General features: G+C 39.2%; 1 protein-coding gene across 1 annotated transcript in view; it reads left to right on the forward strand.

Annotated features, from left to right (window-relative positions):
- LOC109969879 (contactin-associated protein-like 4) overlaps window positions 1-20,052 on the forward strand; it is an 86,829-nt gene extending 66,777 nt beyond the window's left edge. Inside the window, exons 17-24 of the mRNA XM_020617078.1 lie at window positions 2,126-2,344; window positions 6,235-6,474; window positions 9,778-10,002; window positions 11,363-11,496; window positions 12,725-12,812; window positions 17,580-17,795; window positions 18,267-18,338; window positions 19,054-20,052. Coding sequence (XP_020472734.1) covers window positions 2,126-2,344; window positions 6,235-6,474; window positions 9,778-10,002; window positions 11,363-11,496; window positions 12,725-12,812; window positions 17,580-17,795; window positions 18,267-18,338; window positions 19,054-19,250 — 1,391 coding nt within the window. The 3' untranslated portion in view covers window positions 19,251-20,052. The remainder of the gene's footprint in view (window positions 1-2,125; window positions 2,345-6,234; window positions 6,475-9,777; window positions 10,003-11,362; window positions 11,497-12,724; window positions 12,813-17,579; window positions 17,796-18,266; window positions 18,339-19,053) is intronic.
- Window positions 20,053-23,518: the final 3,466 nt, after the last annotated feature.

A 23,518-nucleotide genomic window follows, 5' to 3' on the forward strand; every position in this document is an offset into this window, starting at 1 on the left:
TTTTATTGTACATGTTACAATGACAATAAATAAAGCTGCTGCTTCTTCTAAATGTTGTTTGTCTCTCAGAGATTAGCATCAATAAAAACAGGGATAAGAAGACAGGATAATAAAATAAAAATTTAAATAAGTGAATTCTCAATAAACAAACAAGCAGTGGCAGTGCAGAAACAATACAGCACTACAACTCCATGTTAAAATCATACATAGTTTATATATTGTAAGTTGATCTCTAGGAGCAATGGAAACCACAGCCCCGGGAAAGAAAATGTTCTTCATTCTGTTTGTACATACTGTGATGGCTTCAAAATGTTTTCCTGAGGGCAAGGAGACAAATAGTCTATGACCAGGATGAGTTGGGTCCTTGCTGATGTTGCTGGCCAGCATCCACTGTGTCCAGGTTAGGGAGCTCAGTTCTCACAATCCTCTGGGCAGTTTTCTGTTCAGAATATCTGATCTTGCAGTAATCACCACCCAGAGACTACAGTTGTTATTGTATTTTTTTATGGCTGTGTTTTGGCACCACAGTGTAACTGATAAAACACTTTACAAGTATTTTAATGTAATTTCCCTGAAGCAGCCTTGTTGAGACACAGTCGTGGTTTCAGCTAAATGCTGATGTTAGTGCTCACATGCTGATGTTCATAAGGTGTAATGTTTACCATGTTCAATATCGGTTTAAGCACTTGCTAATTATCAGCAAGAGGATGGAAAATTAACTTTGCAGGCAAGTATTGTGCAAAAATATTTTTGACCTGATGATTATGCTACATAAAAGCCAAAGTTTTCAAAGTACAATACATCCTGAGTGGGACATACTGTGGATGTCTGTATCAGGTGTCGTGGCATGTTAGTCAGAGTATCGCCAAGGGCAGTGGGATTCATCTCTCATTTCATGGCAATTTGTTTAATATTTGTTGAGAGCTCTCTGGACCAGAGTGCTTAACAGATAATGCAATCAGCAGAGAAAATAATTGAGCAGCAAATGATATATATTTCCATCCAACTGGATCCAAATTAGATGATTAAACAAATTATAGCCAGACTACACATTGCTTCTCATTCACAGTGAACAACAAAATTGACACTAGATGGAAAAATTATCATCAGATGTGATTTCAAATGTTGCAGCAAATTAAGTAAACAGCAACTAAAGTCAGAGTTGCCTGTGTGCCAGCAGTGCAGACCTGAATTAAAGAAGTTAATAGCTGTAGACACAGTTAATACCAAACAACAGAATGGTGCTAACACACATACACACAGATGTGAGTCTACAGCTGCAGTTTTTCTTGCCTGCCCTGTGTTGGTCTATGAATCATTTCAGATTTATGTCTGACCATCCTACCAACCAATGGACGGGTGGGAGGCAGTCACTTCACACTACTGCCAACATATGTAGATGGAAGATCACGATTTATTGAAAGTATGACAGTATGATCCAGCACAAATTTGGAAAAACTGCTCTTCCTGTTAACGGTATGATTTTAAAAATCCCTGCATATTTTTTTAAGTTTGCCGCATTATTAAAACAACTAAAAAATATGGTTCGAACAAACAGATGTTTCTTGAAAGATCATTTTCCTCCTACTCTCAGCCACATAATTAACTGTGTAGGACAGTCTTCATTTTTCTGCTGACTGAGAATGCTCCTCACTGGTCAGGTTGAACAGACACATTTCACTTAAAGCAGAAAAATTAGGGAACTGTTGGAGCTGAAGCTGACATACGCTTTTTTTTGCTTATCTTCAGTGAACAAATATGTTTTTTTTTCATAAATAAATCTTGAAATAAATAAAACATACCACAGCTTTAAGATTAAGATTGTCAGCATCATTACACCCAGTGCCAAGATGGATTGTTTAAAGTCTGCTTCACTGCAGTGTTCGAGCTGCATCATCTTTGGAAGTGACATTAGGGAGTTACAATGTCTCATCATCACAGGACACAGTTATCTCAAAGTGTCAGGGAAGGTTTGTTAACCTGCCTGCTGGAATTTCTCACTCTGTTGATGTGACAGTCAACTAACCGTGCAAATGTATAGTCTGTGTGCAGCCACCTCGTTTGTGTTTCCTGACGTTACTTGGCTAATATCCCACAATCCTCTGCTTCTTACCATTCACTGCAGCCTCTTCAGAGGTCATCTTCTCTTTCGATGTGGGGAACGGCCCGTTGGAGGTACGAGTGGAGACGAGTGTCCCGTTGAATGATGACCGGTGGCACAGCGTGCGTGCTGAGCGCAATGTGAAGGAAGCATCGCTTCGTATCGATGACTTCCCTGCCTCCACGCAGGAGGCACCTGCTGAAGGACACATTCATTTGCAGCTCAACAGCCAGCTATTCATAGGTGAGGAGTAAGACTGTGTGTGTGTGTGTGTGTGTGTGTGTGTGTGTGTGTGTATTCACACCCCTTCAAAACGTTAGATGAGGGAAATTCAAAGAGCATTTTAAAGGCTTTGTAGTGTTAAGTAAATGAGTCAGGGTTAGTTGAAGGTTATAATAAGGATTAAGATTAGGCATGTTGTAGAGAGAGTTATGTTGTTTGAACATTAACCTCATTAACAGTGGAGAACTAGTGACAATTGCTGCCACTTGTTGTCAAGCCTTATCTCAGAGTCCAGACACACACTTACAAACAAGCATCCAAACGTCTTCACACACAAAGACGTGATGAAACAAATAGTTTTTGTGAGTGGAGGGAGCCAGGAGTCGACAGTCTTTTTGCCTCACTAAGTCATTCTGAATGGGCAGCTGCACATGGAAATAAAAACCTCATCAGGTTCTTTGCCTGGGACATAGTTAGCTCTACAGTTTCTGCGTACTTTGCCATGCAGTTCTTATTAGATAAGGTTTTTTCTGCTGCACAAGTCCCAAATGGGCAGCTGTTGGAGCTTAACCACCAGTAGCAGGCAGCTGCATAGGTCCAGTAACACTAAATTTCTTTGTCAGTGCCTTTTATTACCCGACTGGCTAGTGGTGCTTAGAAAACAGTGAGCAGCTTTACCAAGTGTTGCTGATTCTGGCTATGCTGGAAAAAGGAGCTGCTGAGTCAATGCTTTCTGAACACTGAACAGTAATTATCTTTGGTAAACAGCCATGCACTATGGTGTGCTGATCAAGTGCATCATGCAAGTGTTTGTGTATGAGTTGATTTGTTTGTGATCCTCTTACTCCAACAAAGCCCATAAAAAGACCCAAAATAACAATGTGTTAGTGTGTCTTTCAGTACTTTCTGTCTGTGGCTTTCTGTCACTATTAATTTGTTAAATTTGTTTGCATTACATTGAATCATTTTATTGTATTAGTACTCCAACTTTTTGACCTCAGGTATTTCAAAACATTTTGGAATTTCCAGTTTTTCCACTTTGTTTTCTGTGCAAATTTGCACATGCACATGTAACCAGCTGGATGGAGACCCATGGAGTAAGGTATACCAGGCTTTGGCTGCACAAGAAGTACTTTTTAGTGGAACCAGATTTTTTTTTTCTTTTCATGTAATTTTTTTGACAGTCATATCCTTTAAAAATTAATTACGTGACTAAACACCTGGTGTAAGAACATTTTATACAGTTTAATTTGAACTGTGACAAATTAAACTTTCTGGAGCGTGCTGTAAATGCCAAACTCCAGCTGGCTTTGTTGCGCATTGTAAGGGACCCGAGCCTTTTTAATTTCTTTGTCAATCCCACTGTGCTTTATTCTTCTTAACGTCATCATTTCAAACTCTCTAATTTTCACTTCATCTTTTCCACAGACTTTCATAACTCTGTTTAACCTCTCACACTTATCCATCCTGTATTATGAGGCTTATCTTCTTGCAAATATTTTCTGCATTTGTTCATTTGTAAACACACATTTCTGAAGGAAAAAGTCAGCATATAACATTGATATTAGAAATATGCAGAGAGATGGAGGAGGGCATTGATTGGTTGGTTGTGTTAAGACAATAATCCTCTGAACTGCTAGAAAGAAGAGGCTATGAGTTGTTTTCCTTATATGGGCAGGACTGCCCCGGCTGGTGTTTACCGCTGATGCAGAGGGATTCATGTGCGATAGGAATATAAAATAAGATGCTGTGGGAGAAGCTTTTTTGTGTTTGACTTGATTTACAGCAAAGCAATATGAATTTGGGCATCTCTGATCTCTTCTTGTGGAACACGAAGGGCCAGGTGCTGCAGAGATCGTCATTGTTAATCCATAATCATAAATCACTATACCGCAAAGATGTGTATATATCCCTATGAATAGTGTGTCCCATTTGTAATGTATAAAACTGCCTGATACAACTTAGTAAAACAGGATATTGCACAGCTTGAATTAATTAGCTGTGACACTGCCTTGGGTGAATTTATATGACACAAAGTTGATCTGCTTCAACTTCATTTATTGCCATAGGAACTGATACATTTTGCATTCACACTTGTACAAGCTAAAGTTAAAATGATATATTAATAAGTCACAGTAGTGTTAGAGTGTCTATGTTGGCTGATGTAGGCATTGACGTGTGTTTATGTCCTCTTGCTTGGTTCTTTGTGTCACATTAGAGAATATATGATCAGATAATGCAATACCAGACCGTATTGAGTTCCAGCACCATAAGGTGAGCCTCTAAAGCTGCTTAAGTGGCTGAAATCCCCACTGTCATATAGGTTTTCTATTGACTCCTGCGTCCTTATCTGGTAGTTTCAATTCTTTTTCTATTTTGGTCAGAGGTGGTGTTCCTCAAAAAGCTGGTATTGGTTTTCTGGCCAAGAAGCACCAAGGATTTGATCCTTTTTTGCAGTCACAGCTAGTATTTTCTAGAGATTCCATGTTGTTATTAAATTATCAACAAATAGAAGTTTGCTGTGCTTGTGTTTTAATTAGTGCAAACTTTGCCTTACTGAGTCATTTAAAGGATGCTTAATTAAATTCCCCACCCTGTTTGCTCTTAATGTGTTGTCAGTGTTTTACAACTGTTGCTGCAGAAGGAGACCACAGTCTCATTAAGGTTAGTGATTTAGTGATATGAACACTTAAAGCTTTTCCGGATTCAAACTGTGGGAGTAATATCATGCCAATTCCAGTCTGCAAGAGCAAGAACAACTGTCAAGCGCGGATGTAAAATAAGACGTCACCAGTTGGTGTGAGCAGTGTGAGATTGCTGTATTACAATGCTAATTTTCAGGTTAGGGGTGGAAGATGTTATTCCTCTTGCCTGCTAATGGAAATGACGAATATCAGATACAAGCTGCACATTTAGCCAGTCAACAGCCAGCACAATGATATAGACAGTACCAGTGTCTCATTGCCTTGCAGGACAGACAGTGCTCTTTTGTGCTGCAGTGGCAACATGCAGTTGTTGATCATAGTCTGCCTCAGAGAAGAGAGAATTATAGATTTACAGAGACAGAATGAGAGAAGGATTGTGACCACTGTTGCCAGACTGAGGGGTTTTCTGTTCTGTTGGGCTCATTCATATTAGATTACGCAAAATCGAAAAACTTTATTGAGCCTCTTGTGGTGATATGAGCTGCTGTTTATATGAGACTATCCTCCTATAAAATACAACAGCTGGTTGTTATGACAAAATGCTACTAATTATGACACGAGGAAAGGAGTAACTATATAGGCACAAAGTCTGTGTTAGGAGGAGGGTTGGTCTGGATGGCTAGGTATGCATGACTTTCACTCAGGAGACCTGACCTTTGTGGAGAAAAACAAAATGAAACCATGACCTTTTCACTATCATAGCATTATATTTATGACGTTTTCCAAAATAATGGCGTTCCAGTAGCATGCTGCTAGCTAGCCTGCTCACTAGCCATGATGCTTATGGCTGTTTCCATAGCGATAAAGGCCTGTAAAGCGTGGTAGTGTGATGTACCTTGGACTTTTTGTTTTCTGGTTTGTTTTTCCCTTGTTTATGCACCTTGACAGTGGGTGAAGTTGTGTCAGAAATTCCTCCTGTCGTGCAAGGTACATTGTCATTAATTTTTTGGCGGGATTTTTTGTTCATGTAAGTGAATTCTTTTTATGCTGAATGTGACATTATCTAAAAGACTTGATTTTACTTACTGTAACTGGAAATTTAGGCCAACTGTATTTATAAAACTGGAGAACAAAAATAAGTAATGGTAGATAATGGGGAGTTCTTGAACATATGACGACTGAGCGAGTCCTTGACTCTGTTTGCTAATGTGAAATCTGACAACACAAAGACAGAAAAGGAAAGTATGCATTTGTTTTTGTTGACAGGAGGTACCGCATCCAGGCAGAAAGGCTTCCTGGGCTGCATCCGCTCTCTGCAGCTGAATGGTGTCACTCTGGACTTGGAAGAGAGGGCGAAGATAACTCCAGGGGTCCGACCTGGCTGCCCTGGCCACTGCAGCAGCTACGGCTCACTCTGCCAAAATCAGGGCCTCTGCGTGGAAAAAGCCAGCGGTTTCACCTGCGACTGTGGCCAGTCATCCTATACCGGAGCCTTCTGTCATGAAGGTACAAACATTTAAACGCACATCTGAGACTTTCCCTCAGTAAATGCACAGAGCACATACTAATACTAAGCTACTAATAACACACATTTTAATCACAGAAAAAAGATAACAGTTCAGATCTATACATTTCTGTTCAGGATCCAGACAGCATCCAGACAGTTTTCATTATGTTCAGCATACAGGATGAATGGTAAACCTGAGGGGAACATGGTCCAGTAGCATCAACTAAAATAATGCAAAGTCTCCCTGCCAACTTCACATTGGCTCATTGCCTTGACAATTTAATTCCCTTGTGCATAAGAGATGATAAAGTAATTCACCATGAAGTTCATTGTAGGTTTTTGTCAGCATGAAATGTATGCTCTAAAACTGTTCAAGATCATTTATGAGCTAAAATATGAAAAACTTGAGTATAAACAAACATTGGATGGTTCAGAACCATCACTCTAAAACACTATAGTATTTTACATTTCATTACTTTAAGTCCTATAATATTCTAGTAATAGCTGCCCTAGAAAGAACATAATGGTGACTATAATAGGAATATTTTAATAATTACAGTAATTTAATTACAACAGTATACAGAGGTAACTTGTGGTGTTTTTCCTTTCAACAATATATCTTTATTTAGCTTTATATCTAGCTCTTTTTGTCATTGTATGTCATATTATGCCTGTACCAATGTACTTGTTTTTGTATACAACAATGAGTTTATTTTTCTCATGTGGTTTCAGTGTAATATTAGTGCTGTGCAGCAGCCTTCTTCTGGTTTTTATTACATCTCACTTTGCTAGCTGATGCTGTGCATCCTATGCAGAAGAAGAGAATTGTTTGCCAGTCTGATATGGCGGTCACAGACAGTGCTGAATTAGACAGACTTCCAGCAAAGTAACACACCTGCATCGCACCCACACTAATGGTACTGCACAGAAATGTCTTGTTGCAACACACATTTAGCAATTTCTTTACATTTTCAAAAATATAATAGGAGTGTATAGAGTTTACCATAGTTTATGTAAACTGGTCATTTACTTCCCCATCCTGCTTAGTGCTGCTATGCCTGTCCAGCTCTTTTGCACACAGCATGTATTGTCGTGTCACATCTTCTTGGGGCTCCCAACAATATTCAACTGATGAAGGAACAGTGGCACGCATGATTTTTTTTGTAATCCTTTTGAAACAATGAGGCTGTGATTTCAGATAGAAGTAGACAGATAGAAGATAAATTTAGCACCACAAGTTGGTTGAAAACACTGTCTCCAGCTAACTTTTTTAAATCTACATGCCCCAGGCAAAAAACCAGCATTCTCAGTTGCTACCAACTCAAATTTCACCAGTCGATGATCCATGTAGGAAACATGGAAATAAACATTATATTATAGTGTTGGGCTAGTTTGTCCAAGTCATTGAAGAAAAATATTTTGTTCTAAATTAACACTATCTAGTTGCTTAGATAGGCAGGACAGCACCGAGTTTATGCTTTATTTTTCATATTTTCACCACAAAGTTTCACTTTTTAAGTTAAAAGGCTTTTTAAAATGTAAACTTCCCACAGAATAATATAAAAGACCCCGGCCTTGGAGGCAGCACTGGGTTATGATTATAGGTAGTTAGCCAGTTAGCCAGACATAAGTACTGCTTACAGTAGAGCACACAAACACTGTTCAATTCATTTCTTATACCTTTGATCTCATATTTTTGCTTTTATAGACTTACAAAACACAGTTTTCATTCTTAAGAGGATCCTTCAGTCAGCAGAAATTAGACTGGCCCTGACTGTCTGGTTCACTGTCTGCACAGCTTGCTCAACACTTGAGTTTTGAGTGGAAGCCCATTCTGTCCTGAAGGTCAAGCATCAGGATTATCTTAAAGGATTCTTCTGGCTCACCAGGCTGTTTTCTCTGCCATGTGGTGCATCAAGGGCCTGAGTGTTAAAACTCACCATAATGTCATATTCTGTCAGTACTGATAACATGATGATGCTCATTTCCTAATGAAAAGAAGAATTAAAAGCCACAAAGTCAACAAAAATATTTTTGATTTTTTTGAAAAATTAAACATCACTGAATCATCTGATAGTGGAGTGTGTATAACCTTTTTATTACTCCCTATTTTTTCTTCCTCTGAACTTTTTGAAATCTAATATGTAGAAAAGTACTGAAGTTGAAACACCATTGGACCAAACTCAACAAGGCAACAAAACACAGGAGTGACCATATAACTTGGTTATTACTCTAAATAAGGAAATATTTCATGCTCTGTATGTTGTGTGCTATACAACAACAAATATTATGTCTTCTTTTTGTTTGCCAAAGAAAATCTCAGGTTAAAAAAAAAGCACATGAAGCTATATTGTTTATTGACTGTAAAAACGATGGACAGGCTGACAGCTCCCAGAAGTGAAACCACCATGACTCATTCACCTCCTAATGGCTGGATGCAGTATAGGTCATAAATCCCACATCCGCCATGTTATCAGATGGAACCAAAGTAAAAGCTCAAAGGACAAATCAAATACATTTTTCCCAGATGTTATTTCTGTCATATTTGTAAGATATTATCATACTGATTTGTGAACAAGTGATCATTTTTCTGGTAAGTTTGTTTTTAATAGGTTCTTTAATACTATAACAAGATGTATTTCAGTTGATTTGACAGCTTTGATTGGCAGCCTGCACAGAATCTGGTTGCAAAAAAGCAAGGATGCTATGTTCATCATATACAGTACTATATGTCAGTGGTTGGGGTCAGTTAGACCCTAGTGAGCTCTGCCTCACTGTTAGATCTCTTATGGAACTCCATTGTATGTAATAGTGTTTCACAACTGATGGTCTCTCAGACACCAGGCAGAAGCAAAGTATCATTCCCTAAAGCTCAGTCACCAATACAAAATCATGTTGAAATCAATTTGCATAAAATTAGGGAAAGTCATAAAGTATCAAGATAAAAAAAACAATATTAAGTATGTTTTTTGAGCCATTAAGGAGGCCCTGGGGTCTCTTGGACCCCAAACATTTTATCTTTGCAGACAAATTCTATACATTTTTATCTACATTCAAAGGAAATATTGGAAAAACATATTGGATACCATGCCAGAGTTCCAAATACAGCAAATGCTTTTGTTTTAATCCTCCTACGGGTCTCTATGATCAGTGGCATGCAGTTTCTCAGTGCAGCTGGAATAGAGAGTGCCTTGCAGAAAGCAGAGAACAAGTCACTGAGCCATACCTTTATAATACAATACAATGCAGAGACAATGCTCAGCTTCACCACTGACACATGTCAATTATTTCCACCCTTTCAGAGGTTTCAGCCTACTTTAAGTCTACAACATCCATAACCTACATCGTGAAAGAGCCATATGAACTGAGCAGGAACAGCAATGCCTGGCCTTCCTTCATTTCATCTGACATGGCGCTGAGAGGAGAAAACATCTCTATGAGCTTCAGAACAAGCCAGAGTCCAGCTTTATTGCTCTACATCAGCTCTTTCCATAAGGAATACCTGGCAGTGCTTCTCAACAAACATGGTGACAAGGCTTTGTTTCATTTCACTGGCCAAACTTAAGTTTGCCGCCCCTTATTTTTGCTTCATTTACTTAAGTTCAGCTGCCCTTCCTCTGGATTCATTCTGTCAGTCTGTACATGCAGCCAAGCTCATTGTTATGCAAAGTGTCAGGTTCAAAGAAAACGTGGAGCAGTTACTCATAAATGATAATTCTGTTTTCAGCTGTGGTCTTCCTTCCTTTTCTTCACTGTAGAATTTTACATAGCCTCGTCTGCCAGGGAGCAGTTCCAGCATTCCTTCATAGCATGAAAGGATTTTCCATTATCCAGCCAGAGCTTATAAATAAACATGTTATTTTAGCAAGCAAAGTTCAGGTGTTGGAGATTTTAATTTTTTTTTTTTTTTTTTTGTAATTCTGAAGAAAATCAGTCAAAAACATTTAGACATTAGGTACAATATACTTCTGTGTATCACTGAATAAAATCTTACAAATTTTGATGTTTGAAGTAACTTTCAGCTTTTTAATGACTGAGACAAAGTGGAGCAGTTATTTTGGATAGTTGATCAAGTCCCCATTAAGTATTTGCACTCTTGCTGAAGCATCTAATTAAATCCCAGAAAGAGGTTTCCCTTAGAAGCTTCAAAAGTTATTTCTCATATTTTGTTGCTGCAGTAACAGAAGCTGCTGCACACAGTGAAACTTTACTGAAACACACTGTGCACTCTCCAGGTCTGCTTTTATTGATGATGAAGATGAGCTCTTAGGATTGGAGAATTACTCTATAATAGCATGTATTTGAGACAAAGTGAGTCATAATAAAAAGAAATCAAAAGGGCATTAAGTATTTTTCTCAGAAAGATTATCATTTCTTTTCATCTGTAATATCTCCTCATATCTCAGAGCATTTAAATTAACTCAGGGCCATTACTTTATCAAGTGTAACCCTGTTAAAAAAATAGAGAATTAATTTTACCACATGTTAGAGTAGTCCTCCTCACAGTAGTAAATGCTTTGTAGCTTTTTAATTCCTTAAATGAGGATCATTTGGCTATTTGGAAGACATGTTCTTTCTTTGAAAGAGTGAACACGTCTGCAAAGATGTCAGTCTAATCTAAACCTTATAGACTAATTTAATTTGATCTATAACCTTAGACCAATCTGCAACATTGCAAAATGAGTTTACAGCAGTATCTTGTATTTTTCTTAACAGTACTAGACGAGATCTAAATATATAAAACAGTTCCTATTATATCTTTTAAAACTACAAGAAGAAACACTGCATGTTGATGCTTACAGTTTTATTTCAGTAAAATTCATTTTTTAGTGATGGATGTACATGGAGTGTAAGGTAAGAGTGTTTTCTTGTCTTGTGCCTGCGAAGATGAGCTGGAGCTGAGGTACAAGCTGCACGGCAGCAGAGACGTGGAGGTGTTGGGCAGTAGAGTCACGGACTTGGCTGATGGGCATCTGCACACAGTGACCATCAGGAGACTGGCAGACACCGTCTCAGTTCAGGTAAACACACACAACAAATAACCACAAGCAGGGCTGTTTGGTGTCTTTTGTTTTTGTTTTGGGGCTCTCACAAGCGATGTGGTAACCAGCTGGAGGAGCACCAAAGATCTACCTTTAAAAGGATACACATGTTTAACCTACTGTTTACAATGCACTACACACCTGTTCTGAGAGGATTCTGTTGGCAGACTCTCTGTGAGAATATTATTAACTGAAATTGCTGGCTACAGTTTATTTTGACCACATAGTTCATTCTGCTGCTACTAATTTTTCTTGTACACAGGAGAGTAATTACCCTGCTTCCTTACAGTGCTGTATGTTCCATGCAGTCAAACCGTAGTACAGTCCAAACATGGATAAAACAGAATACAGTGTGCATAGGTGGGTCCTTAAATCAAGTCAACAAAAGATAAAATGATAAACAGTAATCTGCATTCTAAAGTTAAAATGAAAGTAAGGATGCTCTGAGCCAATCCACAAGAAAGAGATGATAGCAGTCCAGGTATACAGGTGGATGCAGATGTTTACTCTCTGAACAACTGCTGTCAAACATGCTGTACTCTGCTCCATCAACATTCAAAATACAGAAATGGCAGCCAGAAGTTTCAATTAATGATATGAAAATGGGCACCTGACACCCACAATCATCATCAAACTATTATATTAATTTAAAAACAAACAGATCAATCCTCTTGGAGTGCCAGTGGAACCTTTCACTGTAAAATTAATAAATGCTGCATTTCGAGCAATATCCTCTGTTTTCTCTCTGTTTCTCTGTTTTCTGTGGCTCCATTTGCTGATCAGCATTAGCAGCTGTCTTATTGATTAATGATTCACTAAAGCCCAAATCTCTGTGTTTGCAAGCAATACATCACACTCTCCCTGTTTTATTATAAAGACTGTCTCTCTGAGACAGGACCTGCTCTCCTTAGACTTGTCTGCTTTGCTACTGTGAACTGTAGCATCTCACAGGACTATTCGTCTACAGTCTGAGGGTTGAATGACATTTAAATATGTAGATGAGACTAGAGGCCGAGCCCCAGGCTAAGTTTTCATAATAATTTGTTCATTTCTCTGCAGCTGTGTGTTGGTTTCCTCTCAGAGCAGCTCTTGTATACAAACATAACAATAAAGATCTCTGTCCTTGATAGTTTGTTGTTGTTTTCAGTTTTTGCTCTCTACCTGCTAAGCTTTTAGCTTCACAGATGTCGCATACCTTATTTTTCAGATTGACCAGAATGCCAGAGAAGACTTCAACTTGACATCCGATGTAGAATTCAGCAGCATCAAATCGCTCATTCTCGGCAGAGTGCAGGGTAAGTGAGGCTCTCTACTAGCACTTAGACAGACACATTTGAATAACATCATTGAGATGTTTGGTTTGATGTGACAAAACACCGCTCTGGAGCTTTCTGCTGTTTTCTGTCCATCATGCTGGGTGGTCCAGAGGGAACGCCGCAGTCTGAGCAACAGCTGTGGCACTTTTAAAAGCAAGTTGACATCCATATTCAAATGGTCACAAAGAAAACACTTTACTGTGCAGATGCAAAATAAGAACCTTAGAAAAGACTAAAGGTGCAGCCATCCACTTAAGTTACATTTAAGTGGCATTAGATACATTTTAGAGTTATATGGGTGCCCAAACTCAGTGTAAATGGCATTGTTTTTTCACTAATGCAGAAGTTCTGAAAATGCAGTATACACTGGTGAACTTTTATCTGTGTTATCAAAGTGTGAGTAATACAGTCTTTAACTCTGTCTGGCAGAGTGGGGCTTCAGACAGCTGTAATGGTAATAACTTTAGAAAAGGTCTTTCACTTTGTATGGTAATGAGGAGAGATTGAAAAGAACAAATTACTTAGGAGATTGGAGTCAGCACCCTGCGATTCAGCATAACAACCAATAAGTCTCAGCAGCTGAGGGTGGGGTCAAACTAAACCAGGAAGTCAGACGGTACAGTTCAACCTTTATTTGCATGACAGAACATCATACTTCACATCACTCCCGTCATCCTCTACAGGACTGATCCGTCTGCACCAGGCTTCCATTAAAAGGGAAGGGACTTTGTGACAGAACTCGGGTGACTTTCCTCTGCCAAATCTAATATTTATTGTTGGTTACTACCCTCTGAGACATAATGAGAGAAAAGCTGTTACAACCGTGTAGGCCTGAGGCAGGGTTGGTTCAAGCCTAGCTAGACGCATTGTCCTCCTTGTTTTGATAGTGGAAATCTGGGGGTGGATTCATCCGTTTTCTATCCCACTTACAGTATGTTAGTGTATAAGAGCTTTAGCTCTCCCGACAAGTGTTTTTGTTGCGACTGGGGAGGTATATGATGTTTTATGGGTTGGTTGGAATGTTGTGTTGGGCTGTTGTGCCTGTTGGGAGAGATGAGGCTCTGTCCTGAGTGTGTATTTTCTTGCACATTCCATCAGATATGGTGTCACCTGTGTCAATTAGACAGACACACCTGTTTGACCCTTGAAATTGATTGGCCTATAACCACATGACCATATGCCTAATCTACTTCTGTGAGTTTGTATGTGGTTGGGTGTTTTTAAAGGAACTTTTTCTGTACTTGTACTACTTATAGGACTCTTTGTTGTATACTTTTAACAGACCCTGATGAAGGCTCTTTGCTGAAATGCCCTGGTCTTTACATTGAAGTTGCTCCTTTTTTATTTTCTTTCACAAATAATATGCTATAAATTGGAACCGAGAATCACAATCAGACAAATGTACAATCCATAAAAAACTTTTGAATAGCCTAGTTTTTGGCTGAGAGGACAATGACCACTATGGAAACTGCATTCATATCTATCTTGTACTGGAATATTTCCATTGTGTGACCAAACCCAACGGTCTCTACTCAAAGTAGCAAATGGTGCTCAGGTAAGAAGCCAGTATAAATTGATGCTTGTGCTGTTTTTAGGTTCAGCTGCCTACTGTTTTTTGTTGACAATGCAAGCCGTGTTAGTCAGTGACCCAGCCTCCCCTCTGCTGCGCCACAGGGCTCAGGCAGTCATATCAGTATCAGAGAGGCAGCAAGATAGTTGATATACTGTCACTCCCTGCCAGCCCTGTCATCCATCAGCCCAACTAATGGTCCAGGAAAGAATGGAGAGACCGGGATGCTCACAAGGGGAGACAGGAAGAGCATGATAGAGAATGAGAACAAAAGAGAGAGAATGATATACTGAGAGGTGGAGGTAAAGGGCAGCGGCTGGGTGGAGGTGGACAGTTCTTCAGTTCATAGATACAAAGCCAGTGCTGTCAGTGTGGGAGTTTGACTTCTTGCACAAGCATCCAGATCCTTTTTAGTGAAGTTAGGCTGTTTTTAACATTTTCAAAACCAAATAACAGTTGACTAATGATTCATTTGTAGGATTAATGATAGAACCTGTACCACAGCAACCCATTTTGTTTTCTTACAAACACTGCATTTTTATTTCTTTCTTACTTTCATGAATTTTTATTTTAAGAAGCACTTTACATTCTGGGAGCACATCCCCTTAATTCTAGTTATTTAGTTCCAGATTTTTTTGACATGTGGGACTGCCAGTGGTAGATGCATTTACTGAAGCATTGCACTTAGTACAATTTTGATTGTGCATCAATAATAATTAAATAATGTAATATACATTATTCTGAAATGGTCATTCTGCATAATCTGTACTTTTGGTATATTTTAATGCTAATGCTTTTGTACTTTTATTTAGGTAAAGTTTTGAATGCATGATTTTTATTTGTAACACTTTTTCTACACAGTGGTGTTGCTATTTGTAATGAACAAGACAATGTAAGTTTATTTATATAGCACATTTTTACACACAAAAAGCAAAGTGCTTAACACAATGCACACAAATAGATAAAACATTCAATGCAAATTAAAAGTGACAAATACCTACAGTAGTACTTTAGGACAGCTGTGGCAGATTGTGGATTCTCACTGTTCTTATTATACTGTGTATTTTTACTTCAGTCTTCCCAAAACCTGAGTACTGTGCTTTAACACTAGAGGTGGGTGTATGTCCAGAAATTTGACACAGTCAGCTAAACTGTCTCAGAAACTTTTAGGATAGCTGTGGAAAACTCCATCCATCTATTATCTATACCGGTTATTCTGAATAGGGTCGTGAGCCAATCCCAGCTGACACTGGGCGAAAGTCTATCACAGGGCTGACATGTAGACAAACCACCACAAACAGTTACACTCACTCCTACAGGCAATTTAGAGTCGCCAGTCAACCTAAACTGCATGTCTTTGGACTGTGGAAGGAAGCTGGAGCCCCTGGAGAGAACCCACGCAGGGAGAACATGCAAACCTGGAACCTTCTTGCTGTGAGGTGACAGCACTAACCACCGTGCCGCTGTGCTGCTTATTACTATACATAATGTGACTAGTTAAACTTGTTCACATGCATACCAGGTGAAACTGATTAGGTTTGTATATCTAAGATTTTAATCGGTTAGAAAAATAAAAGGTAGAGAGAGAGACAAATCCCTTTTTAATCAGTGTGTAAAAACATAAGCTACTGTAAGTTTTTCTCCAGTCTCCATCAGACCTCCATCTTGGAGGCCTGTCTATATTGTAGATATGCATGCGTCATAAGATTTACTGTACAGTATGATTCTGAGTCAAATGATTTCACTGCTGCTCAGAGGATCACAATCAGTTTGCAACTCAATCAATGTCTGATCAAATGTAAAGCAAACAGAGCTCAGCAGCCAGACCTTTCTGCAGGGACCTGTTTACATGGTGAAAAGTTGTTTCTCTCTGGTAATAAATGAAATGACTGGTAATGATGTGCTGTGTAATCAGATTGCACTGCAGGAGTAACTGTGGTTCATACTGACATTTCTCACTACTGAAGATTTTATGTAGCACCTGCTGTCACAAATAGTGGTGGTGGGGGGGGGGATCTAAGTCAATGAGTGAGGGAGAGTGAATTTGTTGGCCAGTCAGCCATAAAATTATGACCACTGGCAGGTGAAATCACTAACACTGATATCTAACACTAACAACTTGTTACAGTGGCACCTGTCAGTGTTTGGGGTGTAAAGTGGGCATTCAGTCCTCGAAGCTGATGTGCTGGAAGCAGGAAAAACAGATAAGTGTAAGGATTTGAATGACTTTGATAGGGGCTAAATTGTGATAGTGAGATAACTGAGTCAGAAACATTCAGCGGCTATAGTGGTGATATCACTGGAGGCCGTTGAATTTGTCTAAAAAGTTCTCTAACTTGTCCTCAAGACCACACTTTCTCACTGAATGGTCAACACATTTGTGCTGTTTCAGACATTACTGTATAACTATGGTAGTAAACAGATTCATCTAAGATGCACTGTGAACCTCAGAGTGACACAAGTGCCAACCAACTGCTGCGCTGACTCCTGTGTACACAGTATTAGGCACGTGGTCATAATGTTACGGCTGATCATCATACATAAATAATGAAAACTATAATCACATAAAAGGAGTATTACCGTGAAATTTGCTTACTTTATTCATGCTCCAAAGAAAATCAATCATTTTAATTTTAATGACCCCATAACCATTTTCCTAGCATCATTATGCAGGTCAGACAGGATAGCTAAGTAGATACTGTATGTAGTTTGTTCGACCATGCACTTTTATATTATGGGGTGTAATTAATATTTAAATATCCATTAGTGAGAATTTTAGACTTGTTGCTTAATAACTAACTGCTCTACATGGTAGTTTACAATAAAAATATAGCACAGTTTGATTTTATGAAATTTAACCATATCATACTGTGTGGTTGCCATGGATGAGAGGGAAGAATTCATTCAAAACAGGCAATCTGGGTTTTATTTCTCGGAAGTGTGCAGTATCTCATATCTTTATTTTGTTTACTCACTGGGTTGGGAACAGTCATTTTGAGTAAGTTTTTCCTCATCTGTAAAGTTAGACAAGAATACTGTGCTTATCATCACACCACATCACATGCTCTTATCAAGATGAAAGTAATATTCATTACAGGTGAGTCGCTGAAAGTATAGCTGGATCTCACTGACAGCACATCTGTCTTCTCACTCATTCTCTCTCTTTGTGTGTTCAGAGTCTGATGAGTTGGATGCTGAGCTGGCAGGGTTGGTCTCTCTCGGGTTCACAGGCTGTCTGTCAGCTGTTCGCTTTAACGCCATCAGTCCTCTGAAAGCTGCTCTGCTGCACCCTGACAGCCCCGTTATTGTCACTGGACCACTGGCGCAGTCGAGCTGTGGCTCCTCCTCTCCAGCCAATCCCTATGCAGCAGAAACCACACACTCCTTCTCAGGTATAAGGAGCAGACTCAGCCCTTATAGCACATGTACTGTATATATCATTAGCTAACAACCCCACCTTTTCCCCAGTGTGGGAATCTATCTGGCATGTCTTTAATATTATTCCTAGTGCTGTTCATTAGAGTTTTTATAGGCTCATTAACCATCCTCTTTGCTAAGCAGGCACAATGATGGCACTATGACAGATGAGCTTAGTCAGACAACTGGAGTGAAGTCCTGTGAGGCGGCGCTGAGGCTTTCAACAAACCCTGTCTGCACCGGCTGGTGGATTTTTCTCTGTATCTGTCCCTTCACTCCTTCTTCCACATCTCATCTGCCTTCTTTTCTAAAATCTATTTTCATGACCTTTTCCTCTCTCTCTTTCTCCTTTGCAGTTGTATTGGTCTTTCTGTTAACTCACTGGCCTTCCATTTCTGGAGTCCTTTTCTGCTTTTCATTTGGTCTCTTTGTCTTTCTCTCTGCAGACCAACCTGGTTCAGTGGATCCAGGTCAGCCTTTAGTCAACACTGTCAGGAGTGACTCAGCTCTAATTGGAGGTAACAGAATCCGTCTCAGCCGGAAAAAGGACAGTTCATTAAATATCATAATTGACTTACAAGATGTATTTGAATATCATGTTTAAAAAAAAGTCTAACATTGTACAGAGAATATGATAAGAAAATTCATACTTTCTGAATGTTGACATTTTGAGGAAAGAGCAGGAAAATGTAAATGACAGACTTTTTAGACTTATTTCCATTTTAAAACTATTTTAGTGCTGCCTCTCTAGCGTATTTTACATTTCCAAATAAAACTAGAAGCTTAAGTCAAGGTAACTGAGTTTGTTTAAAGCTAAAACAAAACTTTGGAAAAATACCCAATGACCTTTGTTGCATATTAACAAGAAAAATAATCCTCTTTTAGTGAATGGACATCACAGACTAGGAGTGTGTAGTGTATCAGCTATTGCACGTAATCTTTTGTGGTGTGCTGTTTTCTATTTCCATGAAAATGCCGACAGGGTGAAGAGTGACAAAATCCACGTTGTCCTCAGAACAATGCACATCCAGTTATCAGTGCTATTCAGACAGTACTACTGGCTGCATTAATTAACACACAATAGATTTAATTTTCAGACTTTGGTTACATGTAAATGACTTCATTCAAAAATATCCATTAAAAAACAGCAATCAGTGGGAATCTGATCTGGAAAACAGTTTTAGGTTTTACCCATTGAGGGCTGAGGTTATCTGCTCTCTTCTGTCTTTTTAGGGATGATTGCTGTGGGGATCTTCCTCACTGTGTCTGCATTGGTGATAATGGCCAGATTCATCTGCAGCAGAAAAGAGACATATCGCAACCAGGAAGTCAAAGCAGCGCAGCCTGAACATGCCCATGAGTTTCCCTTCAGCACCGAGGAAGACTCTCAAAGCGCTCCCAGTGAAAACCAGAAGGAGTATTTCATTTAGCGAGAGCCCTGACCTCTAACTGACCTGACAGGACAGAGCTGGGTGACTTAGCGAGAGCTCAGTGCTTTACAAGGCACACGGAGCACCTCGGCCTCTGGAACCAGAGCATCAGCAAGATGCGACGAAACTTTATGCCCTTCTTTTTGTAAATATTGTACACTTTGCCAAATGTGTTCAGAAGTTGTTGATGCTTTTCTTTTGAGGATGCAAATATTTAACAGTGTACAGTGAACGGTGATTTGTGTACTTATAAGGTCTTCTCAAACAGGGAGCAGCCGCCAACATGGTCGACTGTGGCAACATGAGTGTTTCCTGTTTTGAATTTGTGGCGCTGAGCACATGCTGCCACAGCAGCACCTAGCTGCACCCAGCCTGCACAATGGGCTCCTGTGTTGTTTCATTGTAGTTTCTGTGGTTGCCATAGTCACACAGTGAGCCACAGTGAACAAGCTGAGCCAACATGAGCGCCAACAGCAGTGGCACAGAGCCATGCACGGTCACTGGAGTCTCTCAACTGCTCCCTGTCTGAAAACACCTCAACAGTGTGCTGTATTTCTCTGCCATACTGAAATGTTACAAACTAATTTATTAAAGATGTGATGATCAAAACACAACTTTGCTCCAGTGAAACTAGACTTTTGGACTTGATTTAGAAGAAGCACTTCTTCTACAAGGATGATGAACCTTCTGTCGAATTTAAAACAAAACACGAAGAGATTCAACTGACTGGAGGAGCGATGTGCACGTCACATGTGAAACCCCAGCCAAAGCACCCAGAAGTTTCCAGAATCAAAAAATCAACTAAAATAAATCTGTTACTGAAAGCTTTTATGTTACTCACTGTGCTTTCTTTATGAGCAAAATAAAAGCTTAACAATGAGACCTAGATTTTTTTTAAACCTTCTACCACCTGCCGAGAGCAGCCGACACCAGAACTCTCAAAGTAGCACAGGCAAAAAAAAAACAAAAAAAAAAACAGACTGTCAATTTCTTTGCTCTGTAGACAATTTAATGTGTTTTTGCTGAAGCGCTAATCTGTGTTTGCCTGACAGAGTAAGATCATCAGAACAGGAAATAGCATTGAAAGGAAGCTGACAATGAAGATAAGATAAGATGAGTGGTGCAATGAAAGCAAGCCATCCAAGCACTGTCGGATATTTATACTTCACTGTCTCTGTAGTACTTTGGGTTGGGGGTGGGATTTTAAAAGGCGGGAGCTGCAGAAAGGTAAAAAGTTTTTTCCTTTCATTTCAGTATAGTTTCGTGCTTTGTTTTCACTTCATTAAAGCTGAGTTGAGGTATTTGCTCTTAGTTTTCCTCAAACAGCTGTTCTGTTCATATAAACAAAGGTCTCTTGACACTCTAGCACAGAATATTCCCACAAAATAACGATATACGCTTCATAAGTGTATTTACACTGGCTCCTTTAAACACCTGCTATCAGGTAGCTCTTGTTTTAAAAAGTCCTGTGGCACAAATAGAGACACTCAGTCCTCTGTCCCTGGGCATTTAACAGGAGCAGCGAATGCCACTGTGCATAAAGAAAGAGCATGATGACAGCTCAAAAATTTATATAGAAATGTAGAAATGCTTAGAACCAAAAATAATAGCCCTAAATGACATACGTACATCATCACTGTCACACACAGGAAATTGCAAAGGCCAGATGGCAGTTCTGCCTTATCCTGAAGTGAAAGATCAAAGGTCAAACTGTCTGGCATCCATGTTTTTAGGATTCAAGTTGGCTGAATTCATCTGCAATGTCTCGATCACACTTAGCGTACAGGTGATATTTTCTCCTGCTATCTTGTTATTCTGGCCAGTGTCAGCATGGAAAAGCTATTACATGCTGACAGTGCCATGCTACAATAGTTTGCTCCTGATGTCAGCTTCCAAAAAGCACATGTTGCCAGTCAACAATCTCCAAAACAAATCTCACACCATACTGCATCTTGATGGTTAAGCTTAGAGGAAGTCTTCAGGAAATGGATGTAGGTCAGTGTAAGGCCCCACATGAGAAAAGGAAACAAACGCATGTGTGATTGTCTTTGGGATCATTTTGAGGTTTTGAATTAATGCAAAAACAGACATTTGTTTTGCTGGAGCCAATCCCAGCCAGCGATCGGGCGAAGGCAGGGTACACCCAGGACAGGTCGCGAGTCCATTGCAGGGCCATAACTACTACATAAGTATGCCTAACCATTACACACACCCTAATGTTAATCCTAATGCAATCTGTGGCAATGGCAGTGGTGAAGAGAGCTGGAGAAGAAGATCAGCTAATGTCAAAAAAGTGTTTTTACCCGTAACCTAACACAAAACCCACACGTTCCATCCTTCAACAGGAACAGAGATCCTGGCAAAATTTTTCTTTGCTTCCAAAATCTTTTCCTTCTGAAGATCTTAAATTTGTCATCACAAAGACAGGCACGGCAACTCATATGGCATCAGTGTTATATTCTTGGTAATATAATGTATGTCCTATAATAGCTGCTTATTGTGGCTGCTCAGATCAGTCAGACTTCTGGGTGAGGAGGCTGCTGAGGGGCTTATTCTGTCGTGGTTAAACAGGTTAAAGGGTAATAAATTTCCTCTTGGGTTCAACTGAGGACATAAGATGATATGAGCTGTAAAAGAATCCCTTTTAACTGGCCCAACAGATACTTAACTGCTCCCTCTCTATATCTCTGGGTGTGGAGCTTTCTTGCAGAGTCTGTCTGTCTCTAATCAGATTAAAGTGATGGAGAGCTTTTTATCAGCATTAGGCTGCTGGTGAAACCCACGATGACTGACAGGACTGCTGTTGTAGATGAACCTCATCTTTATGTACCTCTATCTAATATTATCAAAATGTTTACAACCACTTAAAATAAGTTTACTTTATATTTTAATCTGCTTGTATGGTGGATTTACTCATAAGCACTGGCCTTGGAGTCAACTTTCATGAATTGCATGTGTTTTCAAATCCTGTAGTAGAAAAAATTGCAGTGGAAAACAGTGTTAGGAGGCAGCTGAGGTCTTTTGTTCTCCTGTTAAATGAAGCTGAAACACAGCAACACTTTCCCTCTCGAGAGCAAATTAAATTAACATAAATTTACATCACAGATTGTTGTTCCTCCTAAACTTTTCAAAGGAGGCCTCTTTTTATGCACTTCATGACATTACTGATTGGTATTAATATGCTTCTGGCTGCAGAATAAAGATAAAAAAGGATGACTAAATGACTTAAACTGAAACATCCAGGAGATGGAGACGTGAAAGTAAATGTTTTATGATGACAAAATTCCCTCCTGGTTCCAAAAGTTGGAGGTGAAAGTTTGAATTAGAAACACCCCTGACACTGGAAATAAATGCAGATTTGATGTTTTATTTAGTGGCACTGTATGACAGCAACACTTTCCATCAGTTTGAAGCTATGCCAAAATTTGTATTGCACTAAACATTCTCCCAGACAGAAATTGGTTTACTGTATATGTCTCACCTAAACCTCAGCTAATAATGAAACAATAAATATGCTGACCAAGAAAACTTTAAAACTTTCTAAGATAACATCTAAACAAAAGAAGGAACTAAAGAGCTAAAAAAGCTTTTTTTTTATTGAAGGGATAAACAAAAACACAATCAGCCCATTAGCTGCACAAATCTGAATATCTTTGCAGGAAACCAGGACATTTGCCACAATTGTTTTAATTATTTACAATGCTGCAATGAAAATACACTGAAACTGCCCTAAGAATAGGAAGAGTAACTGAACTGAAGTATTGCAGTTGTGAGCAATTCAGCAAGGAGCTATAAACCTTCCACAATTCTCAATGATAAAATCACATCAGGGGAGAATTCACAACAATGTCACTTAATTGCTGAGTGCATTTAGTAACCTGCCTGTTTATAAAAGGTCAGCCACTGCTGACTATCTGTTTTATTATCACGAAGGTCAAAAAACAGTGTGTAATTACTTTCAAGTGTTGTGGAGGAAAAATCTGAATGAGTCAAATAACATAATGATGCAATTTGTGCTTTTAATTCAGACTACACAAGATGATGAGTTCAACCATGTTCTATGTGATGTTGCTCAACAGCATAACAACAGTGGGTACATCCTAATAAGCATTGTCTTTTCCTTGTGTCCTGCAAATACCTACAAGATCCTTGATATTCTATTTTATTTTTTTGCTTATGGGTGAAGTTAATAAAGTCTCAAAATTTGAAGGAGACAGACTGGACGTGGAGACGCTGTACAGAGTGAGATGACCTCTAATTATCCTGTA

Source organism: Monopterus albus, unplaced genomic scaffold (assembly GCF_001952655.1).
Source record: "Monopterus albus unplaced genomic scaffold, M_albus_1.0 scaffold184.1, whole genome shotgun sequence".
NCBI lineage: Eukaryota > Metazoa > Chordata > Actinopteri > Synbranchiformes > Synbranchidae > Monopterus > Monopterus albus.